Source organism: Thamnophis elegans, chromosome 16, assembly GCF_009769535.1.
Source record: "Thamnophis elegans isolate rThaEle1 chromosome 16, rThaEle1.pri, whole genome shotgun sequence".
Lineage (NCBI taxonomy): Eukaryota > Metazoa > Chordata > Lepidosauria > Squamata > Colubridae > Thamnophis > Thamnophis elegans.
The window spans coordinates 472,937-490,143 of NC_045556.1; the positions used below are offsets into that span (position 1 = coordinate 472,937).

Below are 17,207 nucleotides of genomic sequence, written 5' to 3' on the forward strand. Positions count from 1 at the left end.
ATCGGGCGCGCCTCCTGCAGGCGGAGGACCAATGGCGTCGCGAGGCCTTCCCTTGGAGGTCCGCGCCGGCGCATGGCGGGTGAGCGCGGCTGGGCGGGGCCCGCCGGGCAGTGGGGGTGGGGCCTCCTGTGGCCCCTCCCGGTGAAGGAAGCCGGGCTCGTGCACCGCGGGCGGGCAGGGGACTTCCGGTGGGCGGGGAGGCTCCTAGTGAGAAGGCGGGTCTGGCGGCCGCTCGGAGCCCCCCCCCCGGGGAATGGGGAGGGAGGGCCGGGCGGGGGTCTCCTCCCCTTTGAGAAGCTCCACTTCTCCCCCTTTTGTAAACCCCCCCCCGTTCTCTGACGCAGGGGGCGGGGCTATGGAAAGGCCCCTCCCTCCCCCCTCCCCCCGGGGCGGCAGGGAGCGAGGCCGGGGTCCCGGTGGGGGAGGGGCAGCGGCGCCAGTCTGAGGCCCCCCTTGGGCCCCCCCCCCCGGGGGCGTCCGGAGAAGCGGGGCTGGGCCAGGGCTCCGCGGGGGGGGGGGAGGAGGAGGGGCGCGTGCTTGTGCTGACCTCTGGCCAGGGGAGAGGAGGGCAAAGGCAGCCAGCAGGCCACGTATTTAGGCTTCACGAAGACCCTGCGGGGAAACGCCCCCTGAAAGCCCTCAGGGGAGGCGCCCATATTTCCCTCTGCCTCGCAAAGTAGCAAGAGGGGCTTTCTAATAAATAGAGGTCTTAAAGCTGAAGGTTTGTGAGGCGCTGCACCATCGCCTCAGGAAAGCGGGTGGGTGGGATTCCTCTCTCCCAGGATCTGTCCTGATGAGGGGCCTTCCTCGAGCCAACGGGACAGACTCTCTGCTTCCGAAGCCCCGAAGCTGCCTTGAACTCGTGTCCCCAAAGGGCAGGGAGACCACCTCCCACAGAGCCCCTCACCACAGGAATTGCAGTCTCTCTTTTTATTGATGGGGGGAGAGCAATTAAACCAACATGCAGGAGGCCAACAGCAGCACAGACCAGCTTTGGAAACGTCTCGTCTTGCTAACCATCCTGAGGCCTTCCTAGGATGAAGTACCTGGGCCCCAAAAGATCTCCCAAGCCACTGAGCTATGGCGCACATTAGTGCAGCTTTGCCTGTGACTTGTTTCTTTTAAAGGTGCGCCAGATGAAACCAATGAGGAGTTTATAGCTTCCTTGGAGGCAAAGGGGGTGGAGGGTAATGCACAGATACAGTAATAATAAGTCAGTGTGGGCCAGCCACGTTAACTGAGCAAGGTGAACTATTTGCAGCATAGAATACTGTTTTCCTTTGGTCCTGGTGTCTTCCTAGACACGACCGGAGGGGAGAGGGGAGTGTGCAGGTGGGCTCTTGGGGAAAGAGGAGAGAACCAGCAGCAGACTTTCTTTCCCCTCTGAAGCTGCCCACGGAGGAGGACGTGTGCAGAGTGTCATTGCTTTCTTAGATGATCTGGAAGAAACGGTAGAGCAACTAAAGGCACTTGAAAAAGAAAAAAACCCAACCCTCCGTCGTAATTCTGCTGAATCCGTCACAGAGCAGCACCTGATGGTTTCCAGAACTGGGTTTCTTAAAAAATAATGGAATGCAATTTCAACACATTCCTCTTCGCAAGAAAAGAGTTAAATAAAATAAATAAATCCTTGGCTTTGAGGGCTTTGGCTTCTCCTCTTCCTAACCTCATGGAGGAAGCGAAGGCGCCTATTGTAGGCTGCCTAGAGCGGCTCACTCCAGGGCCTGGAGAGCGTTTCCTCGGGGAGCCTGGAGTTATATCTTGCTCACGTAATTATTCGGGAAAAGTCCTTGTTTGCCTCTTAATCGCCCTGTCCACCAGCCTGAGGGGTCTGGAAAGAAGGAAGACAGTCAGCTAGCAATCACGGCCTGGCCCTGACCTCCCACCCCTACCCCTCCCCAGCCTTGAGACCTAAGAAGATGCTTTGCAGTGGGACATTTGCAAAGTCACAGCACCCAAAGTCCCATTTTTTTCCTTGTCTCTTTTTAAGGTGAGGGGAAAAGCCATTTCGGGTAGCATCCAAATGGAGGATCCAACATTGGGTCATGGAGTAAAAGGAAGGAGTAGCTGGGGTCGAGAGGCCCTGCCCTGTGTCAGAGGGAGTAACCGGAGGCTGATGAAACGGTTGCCACCTGCACCCCTTGGCTTTGGGCAGGCGATGCCCTCCCTGAGGAGCGCCAGGGCAGAGAGCAGAGGCCTAACTGCTGCTTTGTGCCCATTCTGGATGGGGCAGAGATGGACAAGTGAGGAGATGCATTTCCTGCATCTCGGGCAATGCAGAACGGAGACCTCTTGACCGTTATCTGACTATTGGCCAGTCCGAGTATAGTAGATGTTCCCTGGGTGTGGGGGAGGGGTTTACCGTCTAGAAGCTCAGCTTTCACAGTATTACAGGGGGATTCCTGAATGTCAGCCAGCTAAGAGGGCAACAGGCCAAACAGCAGCCACCGGTGCCCAGTTCATTGCCCCCCCCCCAAGTGGTGGCCCCCATGCAGCAGGAGCAGCCTTACCTTCTCGGAGGAGGTCGATGATATCGTTGGCGTTGAAGCTGAGCTCGTCGGTGTCTTGGGCATCGTAGGCATAGAGTGCCTTGCACTGGGGTACCTGGGGCTTGGGCTGGGGCTGAGGCCGGGGCTTGGGCCTTCCCCCGGCGGGTGGCGGCCGGCTTGTCGTCTGCCTGCAAGCACTGCGGAGGAGTGACAGAGGAGGGCTGAGTTGTCTGTCCCCACCACATATGCGCCTGCCCAGGGGGATACATTTCCTGGGGGACAGCAGGTGGGGCCATCCATGCAGAGCAGCCTTTCAGCCCTCCTTCTCTTGCAGAACGCCAGGCATCCCGAGGGGAGAGACACCTCTGGAGAACTGGGCCTTCCACAGTCCAGACGGCTCCTCCGCAAGCTGCTGCTCATGCGTGAAATGGCCTATCTTACAGGGAGGACTAGAGGGCGCCTGGGGTGAGTAAGCCAAGAGCTCTAAATGGAGAGTCACTGTTGTAACGGGAAGGTGCAGATGTAGTTCTGAGCCTTGGACTACAGTGCCTATCAACCTGGACCACCGTTGCCAATACTCAGAATGAGGGGAGGAGATACTGAATGTTTCCAGAAGGGGAAGGTGGACTTAATGGAGGGGGAGCCATTCAATGACAACATACATGATAGAAGGTGGTTCCCTCTAGCAGGTGGTGATACGGGTTGTACTATGGCAAATAAGCCGGGGGGGGTGGGGTGGGGAAGGCTCTGCTGCAAGAGGCCATCTAGTGAAGCAGGGATGATCTCTCCAGAAGGGGTGTTTTTGTTTGGGCATTTAGGGATGTGTGTGAGAGAGAGAGGGGGGGGGAGGGAGAGAGAGAGAGATGGGTACAGGAAATGCTGCTGTGATGAGGGAGTTGTCAACTCGCAAGGCATTTCAATGTCTGTTATGGAGTTAACATGGGAGGAAAGGGGGGAGAGCATTCCACGCATATCTTCGGCTAGAGTCCGATCTCAGATTACTACAGCAGGCTTGTGAGGCATGGAATTGTACAACCTGCTGCAGCACCTCATTGGAGAATGTGATTTATGACACAGACTGAGGGGAAGGGAGAACCAGGGATAAAGTTCAGCCATAACTTAATTGAGGTCAGATCTGACTCCACACGGGTATGGAATGTTGTTCCTAATAAATAACTGGATTTCTTTTGAAATGTGGCTCGAGGCTCAGCTCGTAACTTAATTAGGGCATCTCTCCTGATCTTTAAACCATCGTGCACAAGAGGCTTCAGTGAGATAAAAGAGCCTCGATAAAAGAGCCTCGACTTGGAAAGACGCCCAGCATCTGTTCTGGGCGGGCCTTTTCAACTGGATGAAGGACCTGCCAAGGGGAGGCAGGCAAAGCAGCCACCCCTGGGCCTTCGCCCGGAGTCCAGCGGAGAGATGGAAGGGGCAGCATCCCTCCAGCCCAGCCATCTGTCTCTTTACCCCAAGAAGGAACTGCAACTGCTTCATACCGAGGCGCTCGACCCAGCCGCCATGGCACAAGGCTTACCCGGCAGCCCCTTGCTCGGGCACTTTGAGGAAATCCAAGCTGCTGGGCTGCTGGGATACCCTTCCTGGGGCCCCCGAGACTCGTGGCAGTGGTGGGCACGCCATTGAGGTGTACAGGCTCTTCTGGCTAGCCCGCTGGCCTGCTGGGCCCGAAGGCTGCCGAGGGTGTTGCTGGAGCTTGATGACCCCGTTCGGAAAGCCTGGAAGGAATTCAGAAGGGAAATCCTGAGGCCCCTCCATGGAAGAGCCTCCCGGGAATTCCTTCCCAGATGAGGGGTTCAGCTGCCAGACTTTGGAGCAGCCCTCACCTTCGTGGCCTCAGGCCTTTTGCCACTAGGCCTCGGGTGCTGCCGGGACTCCCAGCCACTTGCATTTAGTGTGCAGCTGCCCCCAAACCCCCCGTCCTCCCCTGGGTCTGGAAGGCTTGAACCGAAGTTTCCTCCTCCAGGATGCCCACGTGGCACGAATCCAAGCTGATCCACTTGGCTTGCGTATTACTTATTGCGCAAACACAGCCTTCGTGGCTGATACAACGGATCCAGGTTAAAACATGGCGTAGTGCATTTTGAATCCATGGCTGATTTCGACCGATGACTCGGACCGGGCGAGCCACCTTCACGCCTCCTCTCCACCACGGAGGTCTCCTTGGTGGCGGTAGCACGAGGGAGCTCTGATCACAATCCATTTAAGCCGCCATGCGGACCAGGGGTTGTAAGTGCCCTTTGTTTGATAACTTGCTGATTGGGGACGGGGGGAGAGAACGCCCTGCGGGGACCAAGGCCCAGGGGCAGCGTCCCACAGCGTACCTTCAGAGAGCTTCCCGGGCGGTGGAGGAGCAGCCCTCAGTGGGTAGTTCTGGCCGTGCGTTTTGCTTGGGAGCCCTCTGGGCTGGCTCGCGCCCCTTTTGGTGGGTCCTGAAACGCACCCAGAATTCGCTCAAGCAGTGACCACGTACACCTCCCCCCGCCCCCCCACTCCTGGGCGTTTGCACTTACGGGCATTCTTTGGGAGCCCAGGCCCGATGCTGACCTGCAGCACTTTATTGCTTGGCCGGAGGACGGCCGCGTCGCCCTGACCTTGGCTGAACTGCACTTGGCGAGAGCCGCCAGCCTTCCACGGCCCCCAGTTCTCCTTCTTCAGCTTCACCTCCAGCCTGGCAGGGAAAGGGGAGAAGAGCAGGTGACGCCCAGGAGTGCCCCCCCCCCCGGGTGGGTCTTCTTGGGGCCCCCGAGGCTCCCCATCTTCGCTGCCTCTTGGGTGAGGGGCCGTTTCTAAGAAGATGCGCGGGGACTAAGTCAGACGGGCTTAGAGGAGGAAGCTCAGCTAAGAGCCCGGCTGTCTCTGCCGGCAGGACGTGGGCTGCTGACTGAGCAAGCGTGGTGATGGATGAATTTGCTATCTCAAGCAAAGCTAAAAATAGCGCCCCTCCCTCTCCCCCCCCCCCCCAGTATTTGATCATCTCAGACAAGGGATTGCAGCCAAATGTGTCCTCCCCTCCCTCCCAACGCAGCAGCGGAGGAGTGAGGCCGCCAGGGGGCGCCTGGCGCAAGGGCCGCTCACGTGTTGCTGAACTTCAGGGGGAGCCGCCTCTGCGTCTTCTCCTCGTAGCGCTTGGACAGGAGGCTCAGGAACTCGGTCTTGAAGACGGACTCCAGGAGGCTGTCGTACTCCTGCTCGTGCAGGACAAAGAGGTCGTCCTGCAGGGTGCTGGGGAAGGAAACGGGGGGCAGCCGGAATTCAGAGCCGGCCTCTCCAGGGAGGAGGACTCTGCGCAAAGACCAGGCTTCTAGCTTTTGCAGGCAAATCGGGGGGTTCTAAAAATCACCCCTAAAGTAGCACGAAGGCCAGGTGGCCTCCCCATTTCAGTAACACACACAAGGCCTCCATTTGATCACTTTTGCAGCATTCTTTCAAAAAGCAACCAGACTCCTGGGATGACGCCTTTCAATAAACAGATAGCGATGGTAACTTCTTTTCAGAATATCAGAAACCTTTTATTCTAACTTTAATCATTTCAGTTCCTTAATCAGAATCCGGGATTAGGGAGAATCTACCCAATTTCTGATCCATGTAGTGCCTTAATTGCACGCAGCCTATTCAGGAGTGGAATTCACTTACTTCCCCTACCGATTCACAAATGTGAGTGCTTGTGTGCGCTTCGGTGGCACGCTCCGCCTTCCATGCATGCGCTTTGGCTGAAAAAGGGGGCCTAAATGGGATGCCCTTGAGCTGGGGCGGAATTTCCACTACCGGTTGCGGGATCCCACCTCTGACCGTGCAGTCAGGAAGCAAGATCACATACTTTGCAAAATGGCTCTCCAAGCCCCGGTCCTCCTGCCCCCCCCCTTGCCCCCCCAGGTCCCTGTCAATCAAGGCAGCCCTGACCTCAGTGACACCGAGAGGATGCGCTCCACTTCGATCCGGCGCTTGAGGACCTCCTTCACGAGGCCTTTCTCTGCTCCCTGCTTCACCTTTTCGCGCCCAATCAGATACAGGCACTTGGGGGAGAGGAGGAGGTCTCGCTTGATGCCCTGGAAGGAGAAGACATCCGTGGCTGCCGCTTGCCCGCCTTCCCCGCCCCGAGGCTTCCCGTAGAGAAGTGGGCGTGGTGGGGGAGCTCAGGGATTTTTATTAGGGGACGTTTCCCACCCCGGAGCCGAGGGCTTTCCCTTGCTCTCCCCCCTTCCTCCTGGACAGGATGGTCAGTTGGCCTGTGATAGCCCGGAAGCTGGCCTCTCTGCACACGGCCTTTGGCCAGGTACAATGTTATGGCGGGTAGGCCTGCCTTGGGGGGGGGAGGGGGTGTGCGTTGCGCACGACAGCATCAACTTGCACAGACAGCAGCTTCCCATCCTAAAGCCCAGCTGCGGGGGTCCGGGGTCTCCAGAACACACAGCTGGCTCCTCTGCATGTCCTCTGCCAGCGGGTCTGGCGGCCTCCCGGAAAAGCCGAGCCCGAGCAGGGAGAAAGGCAAACGAGGCGGCTGGCTTCTCTACCTTGAACCGCCGGTCGTACTTGGTGACGGTGTCGGCAAAATCAATCTTTTCCCTCTTGCCCACGAATTGGCGTAGCTCCGGATGGTCGTCCATGCCGATGTAGTCGCCCACGAAGTTCCTGTTGATGCTGTTCCGCCTCCGCTCCTTCTTGTTCAGCAGCAAGTCGGAGGCTTCGTGGGGGGAAGAAGAGCCTCCTTAGTGGCCCCAGAGAGGAAAGGGGAGTCCGGCCCTTCGGACCTCAGAGCCCGACAGCCCCCAAGAACTGGGCCTCCTCCTCCCTTCGGCCCCTGCCAAGGTCTGCAGAAGGTCCCCCTGGGCCACTTCCTCCCCTTGCCAGCCTCAAAGCTTTCTTCCCTGTGTGGCTTCTGCCTGCCTGCTCCTGGCTCTTTTAACCTCTGGGCCAAGCGGACTCCGGGGACAGAGCTGGGCTGGAGCCAGAGCTTCACGGAGGGTCCCTTCGAGCCTTTCAGGACCAACTGCTTGATTGACTGCATTTCTATTCCCCCCCCCCAACTCAGAGGGACTCTGGGCAGCATCCAAAGGGCCAGCAAGCAATGCGACCCCCCCCTCCACCCCATCAAAGGGAAGCAGCGTGGCAGTGCCCTGGAAGCCAGCTGAAGAAGGGGTAAAGCGGCAGTCGGTCTCTCAGAGGCTGCAACTCAACCCATCGCCTGGAACCACAGGAGGAAGCTGGCCGGCCGCAGCTGCCCTTGGCAGGCCTGCTGGGTGGGGGCCAGAGAGGAGCCCCAGACGATGGTGAGAGGGGGGGGCAGGCAGGGGGTCGTTCTCTTCCTTGGTCCCCATTACCGGCCTTACGATGGAGGAAGAATCGCCCCAAATACCTTCTTCTCTCATCTGCACGTATTTCTTCCTGGCCGCGTGTTTCCTCCAGGCCTTCTGGATGGCCCTCGCGTAGCCATCGTACTTCCGCTCCCTCATCTCCTCCAGCAGAAACAGCTGCGAGGGGGAGAGAGAAGTTCTGCCCTGGGGCTCCCAAAGGAGGGTCCCCTCCCCCCTCCAAAATCCAAGGGGCAGCTGCTTTCCAGGGGAGGCGGGCAGGGCAGGGATCCCTTGTAGGGGATCCTGGCACCATTCATCGATCCCCAAGTCCTCCCTCCATCAAAGCCACCCGGACCCTCTCTGGAGAGCTGCCTCTCGGGTGGTGGAGGAGGAGAAGCCCCTCCGGGAATCTCCTCCTCCTTGTTTCTTCTCTTTGCTTTGAAAAGTAACTACTGGAGAACAGACTGAGGACACTCTGCCAAATTTAGAAAATACGGAACAATTCAGGAAGTCCTTAGATAAACTGAGATTTATCTACTTCAAGGGAAAACATACTTTGTGGATAAGAGGAAGCTATTTGGGGAAATGGAAAGCCAAGCCAGGGAGTCGCTCTGCCCCCAGCCAAGCACAATCGCGGAATAAGAGAGCTGGAAGGGACCTTGGAGGTCTTCCAGTCCAACCCCCTGCTTAGGCAGAAAACCCTGCACCACTTCAGACCAATGGCTATCCGGTATCTGTTCTGCGTGGGCGCTGCTGAAGTTCTGGCACGCCGAGCGTTGGCGCTGAGGGGGCCCATCTCATCCCCTGCCTCCAGGGAGGCTTTTGGGACCAGCCTGGAGGGTCCTGCGGGGGCATATGGAGTAGGGAACTGCAGAGGCAGGTTTTGAACAGATTCCAAGGCTTCCATCCTGAGGCAGCAAATAAGGAGGAAGAGCAAGGGAGGTTGGGTGGGTCCTGAGAAAGCCCCACCCCTCCGTCTCGCCCGGCAGCTGTGGCCTCATTGGCACACGGCCACCTTCCCCAGCTGACTCAGTTATGGAAATTGTGGTCTCGAGGCATGGGGACGGCCGTCCAGGGCTCCTCTGTGACCCATAGTCACATGGAGATGACCCAGCCGTCTTTCCCCCGGCTGTGGGCGGCTTTCTTCCTTCCCAACCCTGGCTGCCTCCTCCCCCCTCCCCTCCCCCAGGGTTTCTCCTGCTGCCCCAGGCAGGTGATGGGCATGACTCACTCCCTGCAGCTGCCCCCATTGCCCATCCAAAGAGCGCTCCACCCCCCAGGCCCCTTCCGGTGTCCAGAGGCAGGAAGAGAAAGGCTTGGTTTCCATTGCTCCTCCTCCTCCTCCATTGAACAGGCACAGCGGATTCACCCCAGGTGTTAAGAAAGCCACAGTTGGCTGCTTTCAGATAACCTCCCAGGCCCAAATCATCCCAACCTTCTTGGGTTTTGTGAAGACAACCAGTAATTGTACAGTCTTCGCTGTCTTATCATCAGGTTTCCACGGGAAATTGGGAATGTCTCTGAAACAGGCGGACTCCCCTCTTGGAGAGCCAGTGGCTGACCCCCAATTCAAACATGGGGGTCCCGTGTCCCATCAGGCACGTCAGGGAAGCAAGGAGGGAAGGGGGGCCTGGCGCAGAGAGCCCAGGGCACATCTGTCCCACAGCTCATTGTGAAGTGGTACAAGGGGGACCCAGCGGAGGAGGGTTCCCAGTGCTTCCATTCCCTGGGGTGGGGGGTTGTTTCCCGGATGGCTCCGGGGTCAGAGCGGGCAGCTTCTCCCTGGTACTCACGGATTCTGGGGCTTTGATGAAGATCTTTGTTCTGCCAAGCTGGTATTGGTCAGAATCCACGTTGACAGAGCGGAGCAGGTGCAGAACCCCCTGCCTCTCATCCCCCTTCCAGAGGGGCCAGGTCTCGGGGGTCAGGATGGCATACCTTCAAGGAGAGACCCAGGCGCTCAGTCGGTCACAGCCCCCCTCCCCCCCCCCGGGTGGGGGCGCTGAATGGCTCCCAGGCTAATTTCCCTTTTGACTGGGCCAGAAGGCCTGATGGGGAGAGGGCTGCGTCTGGGAGGAGGGACCAAGCGTTTGAATCCAGCTGTTCTGCAGTTGCTCCCAGGGCCTCCCCAGCTGGGCTTTTAGGGGGCAGGAGGGACCTTCTGCAGACCTTGGACTGCAGCTCCCCCAGTCGCTTGCCACCCCCCCACCTTGGCCAGGGCTCTCTTCCTCATCTTCGTGAAAGCAAGAAGGGGCTTTTGAATTAATCAGTTATGACAGCCACGAGGGCTTAGTTCAAAAATCCACGTGGGCTTTTATGTATCTGTCACCACCAGCCAGAGAGGGAGAAGGTGACCCACTGGCTCCGGGGACAGAATCTCCTGGCCTGCCCAGGTTGGCAGAGGGCAAGCGCTGTCCCGGCCACGGGGCTCCTCTTTGCCCTGCCAGCCACTCCCCCCCCCCGCCCCCCAGTGCACATGACGGAGAGGTTCCCTTGGCGAGGCGGCTGCTTCCCTGCTCAGCCAGCCGGGACCCCACCCGGAGGGCAGTGAGAAGGGTAGACATCAGCAAGCAGGGCCAGTTCCAGGGTGGGCAGCAGGGCCACAGCCCCTGCACGTTATGCTCGGCAGAAGAGGGGAGCCCTGGGGGCCTTTGGCTCCCCTTCCCTCCCGCTTCAACACAGCCGCGTGGGGGAAGGGCTACCTCTGCAGGAATTTCTGGAAGGCGCGTCTGTAGGCGTAACCCGCTCGGCGAACCCGGATGTTTTCCCTGAGCCCGAGATACTCCACCTGGTGCTTCACCCTGCGGGAAGAAGGTTCAGGATGGAGCCCCACACACGGAACACAGGGGCCCGTGGCTGCTCTCTGGCCTGCAAGGAGGGGGGCAAGTGGCCAGAAACTGACCGAAAGGGGGGAGCACAACCCTTTCAAGGGCCGACCGGCTGCCCTGGGAGGAAGGGAGGAAGGAAGAAGGGAAGGACTGCCTGAGAGACGGATGGGAAACGGCCTTTTCTCTGGCTCTGCCATTTGGACACTGACCCGCACTGGCAAAGCCCTTCAGAAAGGGAGAGCGTCCCAGGGCTTGTGCCTCCGTCCCTCTGCCCAGCAGCTCTCCCATTTCGGCAGGCAGCAAACCGTGAACTATTTTGCACCGTCAGCTCTTTTTACAACCATCCCTTTAGAGGAACAGTTGAAAATAATTACTTCAAAAATGCGGGAGCTGTGTTATCACAGCAAAAAGGGCAGGACTGCGATTTTTAAAGTCCAAATGATTGTGATAACATCACAACTGGGCAAATAACACTCTGGTGTGGGAGCTGCCTCTGGCCTCCGCCTCCTCGGGCTCACCTGCTCTCCTCCCAGTCGCGAGGCTTCTTGGTTTCGTTCGGCTTGATGCAGCGGATGTAATGGGGGGTGCATTTCATCAGGGTGCCCACCAGGTCGTTGGCCTGTTTCTGCAGGTGGGAGGAAAGGCTCTGTGCTCAGGTCAACAAAAGCCCCCCGCCCAGGGGAACCCCACCAACAGCACGAAACTTCTGCGCTTGGCCAGCCCCGCTCCCTTTGCATCTAGGCCGGGGGCTCCTCTGCTCCCCCTCGGGTGGGAGACCCCGGGGTGGGCAGAGCAGCCCAACCAGAGGGACCACACGGGAGGGAAGGGCTGACACCACATCACACAGGTGAGCGAGAGGGCAGATCGTACCAAGTCCGCACACACTCCACACGCTCACAGGGAGCCGGGCTGCCCTTTGCAGGAGGAGCAAAGGGAAGGGGCCGAGGAAGAGGCAGTGAGTGAGTGAGGTGGACAGGGGCTCTTCCGGCTGCCTAGTTGGGCGAATCTTGTTTTCCCACTCAATTGCTGCAGGGCCCTTGTGTTTAAATTCGGCTGTTCCTGGAACGACCAGCAGCCACCCCCCCCCCCTCCGGGTGCTAAATCCCCAAGATCTCCGCCTCTGCTGCCACCCCAAAGCACCCACCTTGATTTTGCTGCCGGCAGTGGTGGGTCGGCCTTTCTTTTCCGCCTGGGGAGTCTCTGGAAACAGAGCCTTTATAAAAGGCCTAAGGGGGGCAGGAGGAGGAGAGCATCAGCACCTGGCACAAGGCAGCAGCCAGGAGACCAGGATGGAGGCGGCTGGGTTTAGTTCTCTGCCATGCGCAACTGGCAGCCCCCAGAGCCTCTGCTGACCCCCTGGCCAGAAAGAGTGGGTGCAGCTTCCTTCCATCTTTAAGCAGGCGGCAGAGGGAAACGGTGGAGCAAAGCCCTGAGGTCACTCAGAGCCCCCTTAGGAAAGTGGGAGTGCAGATCGCAGCCCCTCCAGCCCCCCCCACCCTCTGCACTTCCTCCTGGCTTGCTTAGGAGTCCCCCCCCCATGCCCCCAAAGGGAAGGAAGAAGCTTTCTGTGCCTGGAATAAGAGCTTTAGTGGCTGTGATGGTCTGGGCTCTGGAGTGTCTTCCCAGTCTTGGGAGGATCTCCATGGAGGACCCCGCAAAAGCCCCGGCAAGGGACCCCTGCCGCCTGGGGAAACCTGCCTCACGTACAATTCGCTGCTTTGCATGAGCTCGATCAAGTCCATGAAGAGAACGTCTCGGTTCCTCTCGCAGAATCCGTCCATGTCGTAGGAGACCTGAGGGCAGAAAGGCAGGGGAGGCACTTTCAGTTCCTTGGCCGGGAGGACACGGGAGGAGGGGCTCCCGGGATGGAATCACAGGTAAAGAACCTTTCCTGGGACTTTCCAGATCAAGTGGAGAAAAATCCCAACCGGCCCTCCCCGAAGGTCCCCCCCCCCCCGGGAAGGTACCTTCCCCGCGTAGTGGTGGATGATGAAGCCCTGATTCCAGCTGTTGAAATGCTCGTGAGTCCCAATCTGCATCTGCAGCTTCTGCAGCAAAGTCTGGTCTGCTCCTTCCCCCACCGCGTGCATCGTGGCACAGACGTCGTCCAGGATGCTCATGATGCCGGGTGGATTCTGGGGCGACGACGGAAACGGAAACTTAGGCCGGGCGCTTGGCCTCCGTTTTGGATCGAAGGGTGTCGGGTGAGTCGGTTTAGAGGGCTCTGGATCCCAAGGAGGGGACTGAATTCCGCTCCTGGCCCAGCAGTTAACGGAGGCAAGGAGGGGCGGGAGGGACGAATGTGGGGCCCTCCACGAGGCCCTCCCAGGCTTACCACTTTGTTCTCTATGAGGTCACAAACTATTTTGTTGTTGAAGTAATCTATGGGAGTCCAGCGGATTCCTTCCTGAATGTATTCCTCCTGCAATGCGGAAAGGAAGGCTCAGAGAAGTTCCCAAAGGACCCTGCTGGACTCAGGAGCTTGGGAACCTCAATGCAATGGGCAGCCTGCGGGAAGCAAGGCACATCTCCGGCCCAAAGAGGACCCCTCTGCCCCAGGCCAAAGCCCAAATGAAGATGCCTCTGTCCACTGATTAACAGCATCCCGGTCTAAGCCCCCTCCTCTAAAGAGCAGCTCCAAAGCCCGGGGCCGAAAGATCCGCTGGCCCGCTGCGTCAAGGGCCCACTTGCTGCAGGGCAAACATCCTTGGCAAGACATCCACGAGAAATGGTTTCTGGACTTGCTCAGTGAGGCGGCAAGAATTATTCTGACTTGCCAGGTGTCAGAAGACCCCAGAGGACCCCTGGGGAGAGGCTGAGTGTGGGGAGGGCGGGGTCAGAAGAGGACAGGGGCCAAGATTCCTTCTGTCCCTTGGCCTTCGGTGCCCATGGCGAATCGCTTGGTTTGGAGGCACTTGGGATCTGTTGGCTTGGAAGGAGGAAGCTACCTGCTAGGATCCCGTCCAATTGTTGTGGGATCTGGGCTTTGCATCCCTCTGGGGTCAGGATGGGATCCCTCAGGTGGAGGCCAAGGCTACCTGTGGCAAAGGGCGCTTCCTCTTTTCCCAGGGGGGCGCTCTAGGAGTCCCCTCTGAGGCTGGGCTACGTCCAGGGGACCCACCCTGTGTGCGGGAATCGTTTTCCCATTGCACAGAAGTCTTCCTCAGCTCCCTTTGATTGGTCCCCCCCCCCAGCAGGGGGGGAGAAGAGTTCCAAGCCCCCCCTCCTCAGAAACAGCACAGCCCAAGGAAGGAGACCCACCAAACCGTTTTGAAGCAACGCCTGTTCTTCCCACCAGGACTTCAGGGAGCAAAAGAAGCAAATGCTGCCCTTGCTGTTCAAAATGGATCAAAGGGAAAGGGCGGCCCTTCTCTTTGGAAGAGGCCGGCAGGGAATGGAGAGGACAGAATTTGGAGCCCCGTCCAAGGCAAACGCCCAGCCAGCCAGCCAGCTTTCCCGCCTGGGCTGGCGAGTCAGCCTCCATGGGGAAGTCATCTGACGATGCGATGACTCTTCTGGCTCACGAGGGAGGCTCCCTCTGAGGCCGCTGGAGGAGAGGGGAAAGATCCTCCTGTTTACTCCCTGGCTGGGCGGGCTGAACCACTCTCTCTTGCTTTGCAAGGCGCTTTCAAAACAAGCGTCAGCTGACCAGCTTCTGTCCGGAGGGAGAGGGAGAAGCGGCCGTTGGTTCCCGGGATTTCTCTCCCGGCCTTCAGGGGTACCTGCTCTGCCTTCAGGGTGAGCTCGATGAAGATCTGCTGCAGTTTTTCGTTGACAAAATTGATGCAAAACTGCTCGAAACCATTTTTCTGAAATAAAAAACAAACCGTGGAAAGATTAATGCCGGGCTCCCCATCCCCGCCCCTCGGTTTGCCCCATTCAGCTCTCTTTTCCAGCGTAATATTTGAGTGACCTTCCAGATGATTTGACTGCCTGCCATCCGCCTTTTCATGGAAATCGGTGGCCTCCGTTCTCCAAAACGGCTTCCAAGATTTGAATTTCCTTTGGAACAGCAGCTGGTTTTGGCTCTCTGCCCAAAAGGCCTCAGGGCTTCTCTTCTGTTTTTGCCAGAGCGCTTCAGGGCCCCTTTCCGAAGAGCTCCAGGCAGGCCCTGAATTCTGCCCCAGCTTACATGGACGCCTTTGTCTGAATTAATTGGGGCTTCCATTTATAGGAAGCCGCACATTTGGGCTGACATCATCCTACTGCAGAATTTAGCCCAGCTCCCTCCCACAGATGTTTTTATTGCAAAAAGGGAAGGCTAGTAAAGGAGTCCCGAAATGTAAATAAAACCCATGCCAGCAGCCTGACCTCACTTCCAGCTAGCCCAGCATGACCAGCCGTTTCATCCTGGGCATGTCTGCTAAGAAATAGCGGCCGTGTTTGTGGCCGTCGCTCCTCGGTGAGCAGCCTGAGGAGAAGATTTGCAGGCCAAAAATACAGACTTCGATGCCCTGACTTCCGCTCTCGGCCAGGGAAGGACCCAAGAGACGGGCAGAGAGGAAAGGCCATCCATCCTCCCTGGGTCAGCCAAAGGCACCGGCCACACAGCAGGAACAGCGCCTTCTGCTTCAAGCCAACTGACCCCTACTGGGGCTTCGGCCCCCTGAACAGATGGAGGGATTGCTCCAAAACAGCCGACCGACTTCCTTCCCGCAGAAGCACCGCTGGTTTTGCCGCTGCAAAGCGTCCTGATCGATCTGTGGGCCTTTACCTGAAATATTTCAAAGCCGTAGATGTCCAGGACTCCAATATTATACTCCTGACTATCTTTTTCCATCGCCTTGTTGATGGACTGTTGAAACAAAATGGGGAAAAACGTATTGGAAACAAGAACGCGACTTTGAAATCAAAGGGACCCAGTGGATTAAACCTGAGCAAAAAGGCTGCTTGCCAAAGGTTACCAAATGCCACTTTAGGTGCCCTTGAAGCCCTGCAGGGCAGAGCATTCCCCGTCCTCTTGCCCAGAGAAACCGATGCCAGTTCTTGTGCCCCACCAGCCGGGGGGTTCCTGACGCTGCCCCTCCCAACGGGCACCAGGGCCTTGAATCTCATCTGCAAAGGGAGGCGGAGCAGCAGGGGGCTGGGAAAGGGTCCCCACAAGGGGCTGCCTTTCGCAGACCCTCCTCCTCCTCCTCCTGAAACCTCTTCCAGGAAAAGCTGCTGCTGAGGGGGGAAAGGAGAAAGATTCTCTCCCTGCGGATCAGTGGAGAAAGGTTTCATCTCCTTTACTGCTTGCAGCTCTGTGTAAACTGCTGGGGGTATATTTGAGGATGGCAAAGCCTCGCGGGGGACCCTCCCCTCCCTTGGCCTGTTGAGGCACCACTTACATCCACCAAGAAGTCGAAGAGCCTGGCGTGAAGGGCTTTGGCCAAGGCGTCCCTGGTGTAACAGGCTTGCTCTACGTTGAGGGTCACGTGGATGGATTCCGATTTGCCCCCCCACTTGCTGTCCATCTGCCTGCTGGTCAGCTTCTCCTTCAGCCGGCCCTGGTCGATGCCCAGAAGGAAAGCCGGGAAGGCCAGAACTGCAGGGGGAGGCAGAGGAGGGGGTCTTCTTTGGTTTAGGCCCCTCCTCCCGGCCACTCTTCAGTTTTGGAGGCCTTCTGGAGGGCCTCTGGTGGACGCCCATGGAACGCCCTAGACCTGGCCCTTCCAGAGGACGGCCCTCTGACCCCCGCGGCCCCCTCACGGCCCCAGCCCAGCCCGAGAGGGGCTACCTACATTCTTCGCTCTCCACAGCGGCATAGTTGCCGACCTCCTTGAAGCTGAGGTTGCCGAGGTGAAGCACCCCGGCCACAATCTGGATGACCAGCGCCTGCTCCTGGGCGGAGATGCCGATGACCTTCATGGCGTGCTGCAAAGGTTGAGAGTGGGAGAAAGGGGGTGAGAAGCCCCTCTGGAGAAGCCCCTCGCTTGTGCTTTTCTCCCTCTCAGGGGGCAAGAAGGGGAGACCGAATGAAAGCAGAGAAGGGGGCCCATGGGACGGCCTGGCTGCTCCAGGCTGCAGGCGGCCTCTTCTTGCCACAAGAAGCTGATTCAGCTTGCGGCTTTCCAGGCCTTTTAAAAAATAGTGTAAAACACAATAAGCAAAAAGCAGAAGGTATAAATCTCTGGAACTGTAAAGCAAAAACTGCTTTTCAGAGTTGATGCTCTGCGGCTGTTTCTCTCTACGTGACCCTGCGAGGCAGAGGAGGGATTTGAGCAACAGCCGAAGAGAACCATCATCTGCTTCAAGACCTTCCTAAACGGCTAAATATATCCTTTATATTTGCTTGCTTGCACATATTAAAATTTGACTTGAGACTGAGGATATCGTTCTTCATTTTGTTGGCTTCTCAGGGAGCAGAGCAGAAAATCGGAGGGGAAAATGAACCGGGGAGACCCCAGGAGGTTTGGCCATGCGCAGGGACAGGCAAGGGAGGCTCCTTAGCGACCCTCCTTTCTCCAGAGGGGCTAATGCATTTCAAGCGCTTCCTCCAGCCGGGGGCTTCTCGGGCACCCTCATCGTAAGTGACCCCCACGGGGGCCACTGCTGCCCCCCACCCGCTTTCGGTCCTTTGGAGCCACCTGGCCAGTCTC

The 17,207-nt window shown here is 58.2% G+C and overlaps 1 protein-coding gene across 1 annotated transcript in view; it reads right to left on the reverse strand.

Moving 5' to 3' along the window:
* Window positions 1–1,744: 1,744 nt before the first annotated feature.
* MYO1E (myosin IE) overlaps window positions 1,745–17,207 on the reverse strand; it is a 30,696-nt gene continuing 15,233 nt past the window's right edge. The window contains exons 9-28 of the mRNA XM_032232658.1: window positions 16,350–16,482; window positions 15,957–16,153; window positions 15,341–15,421; window positions 14,349–14,435; window positions 12,962–13,048; window positions 12,594–12,761; window positions 12,334–12,419; window positions 11,771–11,852; window positions 11,145–11,251; window positions 10,501–10,599; window positions 9,592–9,736; window positions 7,861–7,975; window positions 7,019–7,188; window positions 6,408–6,553; window positions 5,583–5,729; window positions 5,018–5,175; window positions 4,829–4,936; window positions 4,024–4,222; window positions 2,511–2,686; window positions 1,745–1,831 (exon numbers count right to left, since the gene is read on the reverse strand). Coding sequence (XP_032088549.1) covers window positions 1,755–1,831; window positions 2,511–2,686; window positions 4,024–4,222; window positions 4,829–4,936; window positions 5,018–5,175; window positions 5,583–5,729; window positions 6,408–6,553; window positions 7,019–7,188; window positions 7,861–7,975; window positions 9,592–9,736; window positions 10,501–10,599; window positions 11,145–11,251; window positions 11,771–11,852; window positions 12,334–12,419; window positions 12,594–12,761; window positions 12,962–13,048; window positions 14,349–14,435; window positions 15,341–15,421; window positions 15,957–16,153; window positions 16,350–16,482 — 2,568 coding nt within the window. The 3' untranslated portion in view covers window positions 1,745–1,754. The remainder of the gene's footprint in view (window positions 1,832–2,510; window positions 2,687–4,023; window positions 4,223–4,828; window positions 4,937–5,017; window positions 5,176–5,582; window positions 5,730–6,407; window positions 6,554–7,018; window positions 7,189–7,860; window positions 7,976–9,591; window positions 9,737–10,500; window positions 10,600–11,144; window positions 11,252–11,770; window positions 11,853–12,333; window positions 12,420–12,593; window positions 12,762–12,961; window positions 13,049–14,348; window positions 14,436–15,340; window positions 15,422–15,956; window positions 16,154–16,349; window positions 16,483–17,207) is intronic.